The sequence below is a fragment of the Salvia hispanica genome, chromosome 1, assembly GCF_029641045.1.
Source record: "Salvia hispanica isolate PSC_SH4W2 chromosome 1, Shi_PSC_v1, whole genome shotgun sequence".
Lineage (NCBI taxonomy): Eukaryota > Viridiplantae > Streptophyta > Magnoliopsida > Lamiales > Lamiaceae > Salvia > Salvia hispanica.
In genome coordinates, this window is record NC_142692.1 from 24124043 (window position 1) to 24132204 (window position 8162).

General features: G+C 34.2%; 1 protein-coding gene across 1 annotated transcript; it reads right to left on the reverse strand.

The window, feature by feature from the left end:
• Positions 1 to 5382: 5382 nt before the first annotated feature.
• Positions 5383 to 7944, reverse strand: LOC125221716 (fructose-bisphosphate aldolase 6, cytosolic-like). The gene is made up of 3 exons (XM_048123929.2): positions 7784 to 7944; positions 6603 to 6830; positions 5383 to 6489 (listed from the first exon to the last, which is right to left on the reverse strand). Exons 1-3 carry the CDS (start codon positions 7809 to 7811, stop codon positions 5669 to 5671), a joined length of 1077 nt encoding a protein of 358 aa, XP_047979886.1. The 5' UTR covers positions 7812 to 7944; the 3' UTR covers positions 5383 to 5668.
• Positions 7945 to 8162: the final 218 nt, after the last annotated feature.

Genomic DNA, 8162 nt, shown 5'->3' on the forward strand with positions numbered 1-8162 from the left:
TGTTTTCACTGTGTGACAGCTGCATATTAAGATGAATTTTAGGATTTATTTCTGTTTATGTACGGTGGATGGGATGCATGAAAACATTAATCTTTTTTCTTTTTTCTTTTTTCTAACTTTCGGTTACATTAAAAGCTGAGTCCTATACAAATTGAGTGATGGGGTGTTCATAGTATTATATAAAATTAATGTTAAACTTGGAAAAGAATTTTTAAGAAATCAAGCTTTTACTAATATTTTGTTTCATTATATTGTTATTATGTTTTGTTCCAAGTTCTAAGAAATTAATTACTATTGTACTATACTTTTTAGAAGAACTAGCCGTACAAAAATTTTTATTTTTGAGCACGATGCGTAAAATGTTTAAGTATTGAGTTATTTAATTCATCTTCCTGATCTTATGGCATGCAATCAACTAAATAACATACATATTTTTCGACTTCAAAGTGTCCTTATGCTGGAGGCATTCATATCAAGGAATAAAGAAAATTGAGTACTACTAATAGGCACGGTATTTTATTTTGGAACCGTGTCATGTAGAATTAATCCTAGATTATGAGTCACCGTCTATTACAAAGAGTTTATAATTTTGGATCAATTTAATCTGTATAACCAAACGCGCCATATATATTAATTGATTTTGCTTCAAAAATATATCATTTGATGGTAGATATACTAAAGAAAATGTTGTGAACTTGTGATCAAAATATAGTGGTTTGGGTTTCAAAATAGTTCGCATATTACATGCAAATTAAGTGTACTTTAGTAGAGGAAGATTTTTCTCAAATGTATTGCAACTGTATGTTTATATCATTCATGTAATCTGAAACAATATATGTACTTTAAAAGGCTTCTACGTACAATGCGACTTATTTCATGGAATGGATTTGCGCTCTCCATCCCATTGTTTGTACTAAGAATCTAACACTGGATTTAATAAGTGAAACTGATAAAGGGAGATTGCTACAATGTTTTCAAGAATTCACAAGAAATAGTAAATACAGTCTTTTATGAGTAAAAAGGTACAAAGATGTCTAATCTAACTAGTGTACCCAAATTTGATAGTTTCTCAAAAGTACCCAAAATAAAAACAATTTAATACAGGTGAAAAAGGCCCAAAATTATTTTAAAAACTACTCCTATTTCTCATGGAGTATATGGATTAATTTGTTTGTCCATCGTAAACAATTACTAATTACTAGCAGCTAGCCTTAACTAAATTCTCTCTGAACTCATAAGACTAGTTTCTCTTAAAATCCAATACCATGAAATACAGCACACTAGTTAAGTCATAACTTGGGACAAGTGTACGTGTATGATGTATCCTGTGTGCTTTGATGGGCATTCTACTGAATTTGATCATATATATTGGCATATTGCATTTAAACTGACATAGCTAATAATCAGGAATTCCTACACCACACATCAAGATATCGAAAATGCATACTTGACTGCACAAAAGTTGAGACGCAATCACTTGTGTTGGAATGTATTAAAAAATAACAACAATTTAGGACATAAAAGAAAGCTAAATTAAGTACTCCACAAATTAACTTAATCTTTTATTTTTAGGACTCTTCCATTTGCGTTCTCTAATTTTAATTGGGACACCAACAATAAGGACGTTTTTTGAAGCGTTGGTGATATATTTAGAAACACAAATTAGCGTCCTTGATTGAATTAAAAAATGTCCTTAACGGGTTTTTTGTTGTTGTAGTGCTTCATCAAACCTACTTGGTTTTTCATGTATAACTGGAGTATGTATAAGTACATTTCACAATATTCTTCAAACGAGATTAATGGCACAAATCTTATTCCAGTAATTTCATGCCTAAACATAAATACTGATACTCGAAATTATTCATATATATACAACTATATTCATTATTTGAATAGGATAAATTATTATCGTGCTGTATAGTCTGACTCTTTCTCGGTCATGTGACACTTTAAATGGACATGTTCTTATGCTAATTCAATCTTATGGGAACTTCCATTTCAATTTTTTTTTTTGTAAGTAAGAGTATATAATATCTCCAAAACAGAAGTTTCATTTAAAGAATGCAGTTGCTGATCAGTGCTGACTTTTTCTTCTGATGTTTTAGTACTTCACCAGCTCATTCAGATGAACAGTTTAGACTTTAGAGAGAGAAAAGATCAGTTTCTGGTGTACAACATGCACCTCTGATAATCTTGCTTCCTCGTTTTTCTTTCATTTAATATGGTCTGAAATAAATGTATTATACATATATACTTTGTTGCACACGCATAAATGTGTGTTTGTGCGTGTGATGGGAGGCTACGAATTGAGTTTGATTGAAATGACACCACATTTGGCATCGTTGATAAGAACATAAATTTAAATCAGGGAAAAAGGTTGGATTTCATCAACCTTTTCCAGATATTGTGTTTCTCCAATTAAAAAAATTGATTCTAATGGAATATTTATATCAATATGAATTAATTTTGATTTTTCAGTCGGCTTTCATAGCTGCAGCATATATTCATTTATACCAGCACACCATATAAAATGTAAGTAAAATTTCAAATTCAAATACATTAGAGATTTAATTAGCGTTACATGATTATCGAATCTTGTGACTCATCATCTATTTGACCAATGTTCTACAGTTAAATTTCACAAGCACGCGAGAATCTTAATCCTTATCGCTAATTAATAGGTTTAATTAGTACTTACTACTAATTAATTACATGAACAATATAGTTAGTTCTTGGCAACATGAATTTATAATATATCTAGTGTACTTTCTTCTGTACTAGGGTTGTCTTTTCATCCCAAAAATTGGTATTTTGTCCAATATTATTCCCTTCAAAAAAAGATACTGAGAAATCAGATCCTTTTTTATGAACAATTTGAACAGATTTAATAAGCTAATTACTGTGTCCTTTTTAATATCCTTACTAAATTCTCATGGCAGAAATGACTGTTCCATTTCATTTTCATGAGAATAACAGTTTTGCTTTTTCTTTTATTCCAATTTTTGAACTTTCAGGAATAACTTCATATATTATCTTCAATTATAAATAAAGAAAACGCTTTCTTGATTTTCCACATGTTTGTAAAACTCAGACTGACTACTATTTCAATTTTTGTACATCTAATTTGAAGTTTTATCGGTAAAAAAGAAATTATATAAGACGTACACCAGTATATATTTCCATTGTCATATTACTAATCTTTTATGAAAAAAATATTTTCCCAGATTATGTTAGTACTACATAAATCTACACCTATGTTGATTTTAGGTTGTTTTATTCGGTTTCCTTACCCATAAATGAAAAAACGTGTTTGTTCTTGAAAAAATAGTAAGTATTCTCATACTCCTAAAGTTTCTAAATATAAAGCAAATTCACAAACAAACTGTCGTGTATATATTGCAGCATTATTGCACTTTCTGTCGGTCACATCTCACTAACTACAAAGCAAATTATACATACAAAATCATCATTTACTAAACTTCTCATAATTAATACTAGTAGTACTTCAGTGATTGAGTTTCTCAAAATGAATAGTCGAACACCAAAGCAGTGCTTCTTTCACTTGATAAAAAAAATTTATAAGAAAATAATTAGTAAAATAGTACTGTTGTTCACAAATTTTGAAAGATTGTATTTTCGTATATATCAATGTTTATAATTTGTAATGTAACCCTAGAAAAGAATTGCAAATAAACAATATTGAAGGTCCCATCACATTTTGTTGCTTTCAAATGAGTCCAAATAATAATGGAGGGTTGATAGACAAATACCAGTGTCATAAATGGAAAAACTGAAGATGAGTCAGTTGGGAAAGAAATTTTTTTTAAAAAATCGCAGCAGCAAAAAGTGTACGGCAACAATTTAATTTTGTATGACTCCAATCTCCAAAATTTCACATATAATAAATCCTAACCTTCTGTGCAAAGGGGTTTGCCCACTGCTATACTCATCTCCAAATCCAGACAGTAAATTTCGGTAATCCATTTTCGTGAATATTATTTTCAGTGATACACCCAATGGAATTACTACATACCAAAGCAGACCAGACAGTTTAGGCATAGACAGTCAAATGAGTTTGTAGGTGTGTTAATCTCCCATCATTATTACAACTATATAACATTATTTTTTATTTTTTAGTGTGATTCCAATTTGATTTGACTAGCTACTGACATATCTGAAAAACTGTCTTGCCATTCCTAGAACTCACTCTTCTCAAATTCCCAATTTAGCAGTCTTGGTTTATTTTTTTTTATTTTGATTTAGTAACATTTGCATGGAGTGGTTGCAATCCAGCCTCTCCTCTTGTACATGTTTAGGGAAACGAATCTGCACGAAACGACTGTGGAATAGATTGGACCATGACATATGATTTTAAAGCCGGTTTTGCTTTCGTGTGACCTAAGCCATTCCGATTTTATTCAATCTACACCATAACAATTAGTTACTGCATATGTTTTCTGAATCAATTCACATGAAACATCTTTGGCATAGTCATAGTTAATTATATGAAACAAATAAGGCCGTGCATAATTGTCGATTGGGAGCCCATACTGGAATGCACAGGACATGGATGGGTCGCAACTTTTAGTAGTGTATATATATAAGCTGATAGATAGAGACAAAAAATAGAATTCTAGTCTTTATAAGCTTTCAAGGTAGTACTCTATAAAATGATATGGGCACAACAAACATAAGCTTCAAGACCCAAAGTTTCCTTCTATTATGTTATGTATGGATTTTGAACAATTGTACTGCCTCCGTCCCAAGGAATCCTTGGCCGCCACGAGATTTTATGCAATTTTATTTTGTGTTTTAGGTGGAGTGAATAAAATAAGAGAGGAATAAAATAGAGATAAAGAGGTTTCTATTTTAATAATGGATCATCTTGGATGTAACAAACTAAAAAGGAAAGTGAGTTATCTTCGGTGGTGGCACGGAGAAAGTACTAATTGGTGCATTAGAGTGGAATCCTCGGCCTAGAATCTAGATGGTAGTAGTATTATTTTGGCACATCCAGATTGACATTTTAAAAAGGGGGGAAACAAGATACATGACCAGAACAGAGTTATAGGAATTATCGCAAACATGTCAACTTTTCTTTTTTACTTTTGAATGGGCAGAATGCGTGTGAATTGTCCACCAATATTAGATATAAAATGCACCAAGAAGTTAGAGCTCAGCTGGCAAAGGTTAGGGTATGGCTGGACCAAGACTGCAGTGTTGGGCTAACTAAAATGTTGAATCAACATTGTAATGGGCCTACAGTAGAACATCAAATGGGCCACATGCATATTGCCCATTTCTACCCGATATTTTAGGAATCAAAACCAAAACAATAAATTCGGAATCAAATCATAACGACACTGGTTTGGCATCAAAGTATTTCAAAAACACTCCACAAATTCCTCTATTAACCGCAATAATGAGCAAATTAAGCTTTGCCAAACATTGGCAAAACAGTTTAAACGCAAAGAAGCAGCTGATAAAAATACAAAAGAAGCAGCAGCTGATAAAAGTACAAAAGAAGCAAACAACAATCGTCCATGCTCCTCGAAACCTTATTAAAGGAGTGTAGAAACCATGAAAATGAGTATAAAAATGCATAAAGTCAACAAACTAGTTATGCTCTCCTTTCAACCGAGAAAATCGAAGGGAAGTCATACTGAATCTAGTACTTGTAGTCCTTGACGTGGAGGCTCTCGGATGCATCCTGGCTCACATTGCTGTCACCCTGGTAGGTTCCAAGAGTGGCTTCTGAGTTGGCCTTGCACCTTGTAAGCAATGCAGCCTGAGCCTTTCCAACATTCTCCTCTTTGCCGGCCCACGCCTTCAGGGTGCTCTGCTGGAGTGCACGTCCGAACGAGAAAGAGAGGGTCCATGGCTTCTTTGTCTTGAGCTTGTTCATGGCATTTAAGTTCCGGGTGGCCTCTTCCTCACTCTGTCCACCAGACAAAAAGACAACAGCAGGAACAGCACAAGGCATTGTTCGTTGCAAAGCACGGACAGTGTACTCAGCAACCACCTCAGGGGCAACCTTGGGAGCATCAGAGCCGGGTGTAACCATGTTGGGCTTCAACAAGGTACCCTCCAACAAGACGTGGTGGTCGTTGAGGGCCTTGTAGCAAGCAGCCAGAACACGCTCTGTCACCTCAGCGCACTTGTTGATGTCGTGGGATCCATCAACAAGGATCTCTGGCTCAACAATTGGTACCAAGCCATTCTCCTGGCAGATGATGGCATAACGGGCCAGACCGTTGGCATTGTCATTGATGGCCAGCTGCGATGGCTCGTTGGGACCAATCTTAAGTACGGCTCTCCATTTAGCAAAACGAGCACCAGCAGCATAGTATTGTTGGCAACGTTGGGCAAGGCCATCAAGACCTTGAGTAGTGGTTTCACCGTTGGTTCCAGCAAGCTCAACGGTACCCTTGTCGACCTTGATACCAGGAAGAACACCTCCCTCATTCAACACATCGACAAAAGGCTTGCCTACAAGCACAGAGAAAACAAATGTAAGATCATTTATAAAATTATATTGTAACAGAAAAATACTAGTTAGAATTAGAATATGATTATTGATTATTAGGCAATAAAGCCAGTACCTGCAGCAGTTTTCTGGTACAGAGTTTCCTCAAAAAGGATCACACCACTCAGGTACTGAAGAGCACCAGGGGCACAGAAGAGAAGTTCACGAAGAGCCCTTCTGTTTGACTCAACATTCTCAACGTTGATGCTCGATAAACGCTTTCCAATTGTTCCAGTTGATTCATCAGCAGCAAGAATACCCTTTCCAGGAGTACCAATGTATGCAGCATTGGCAATTAGTTCATCTGCATATCAAGGATACATTTAAACAACGCAGTATATGAATATATGATAGTAAGTCAATAACATGAAGTAATAAGTAGCAAACATAAACTCACAACTGAATAAGATATTCCTATTCAAGCCTAGATCTCCGGATCAGATCCAAAATATATACACAATGAAAAAAATTATAAGCATGCAACTGAACTAGTAGCAACCAAAATGGGCATAGCAAAATTTAGCAGAATTACTTCAAAGAGAACACATCAGGCCTAGGAGTGTCACCAAATGTTTTCATCTCAGGAATCGCTTAACATAAAACGAGCCAACAAACAGATGAAGAGACAATCACATAACAGATTGTTTGTTAGAACTAATTAACAATTATAAAGCAAGCAAAAATCATCTGGAAAGCATCTCAAAAAAACATAACCAGGATAGCAGCCTCCATTTACATCAGCACAAACTTAGGAATGAAGAATGGAACAAGTACACAGCAACGAATATGAGATCAAAAGCAACTTTAACTAAAGAACAAATAATAAAAATTATCTGACAACTTTGGTTTATCATCAAAGCTTTGGATCGTCAAAAATCACTTGGTACAAAGCACAGTATAGCAACTAAAAACCATCAATCACCAATGAAAAGATCAAGACAATATTTTAACCAATTAGACTCGGATGCAATCGATATACGGTTTAATCCACTTCGCATCAAACACGCCATAAACAACACATGATTAACTACAACTAAACACTACATCCTATTAAACAGAGCAATATACTATCAGATTTACAGATTTAAACTCAGAAAACAGGCTAAATGAAGCGCATCATATCAGATCTGATGAATCAAGCAACAAAACAAATCAAATTAGCGTAATTCCCATAGATCCACTAATAAAAATCAAATAACAACTAAAACTACGGTTTAAAAAAGATAAAAAAGAATCCGAAGATGGCGTAAATCTTACCAGCGTACTTTCCGCGGTAGGCAGTCATGGTTGCAGCTTCAATATATTAGGAGAAGAAAAAGAGAGTGACGGAGAGTTCCAGACAGAGAAATGAGACTTTGGTAGAAGATGTGTAGAAATGGTGGCGAGTATGGTTTTTATAGCAAGGGTGGGGTTTTGGGGGTTGAATCATCGATATTTTCGCCCTGTGTTCAGCCCCTCCTTCAAGAAAACTCTTTTGTTTTCGTCTTTTACTATTTTGACCCTACCGTTCATGGATTCTGATTGTACTATTCTTGTAAATATAATTCTTTTGTTTGGAAAAATGTTATAATTTTGTTTTTGATTCAAATACACGACTATATACAATATAACATCTAAAATTATCATATCTAATAAA

Coding starts and splice junctions, on each gene's coding strand:
- LOC125221716 (XM_048123929.2), bottom strand. CDS start 7,811: ATGACTGCCTACCGCGGAAAGTACGCTG. Junction 6,831..7,783: donor CTACCGCGGAAAGTACGCTG/GTAAGATTTACG, acceptor CTTGATATGCAG/ATGAACTAATTGCCAATGCT. Junction 6,490..6,602: donor GTACCAGAAAACTGCTGCAG/GTACTGGCTTTA, acceptor CTGTGCTTGTAG/GCAAGCCTTTTGTCGATGTG.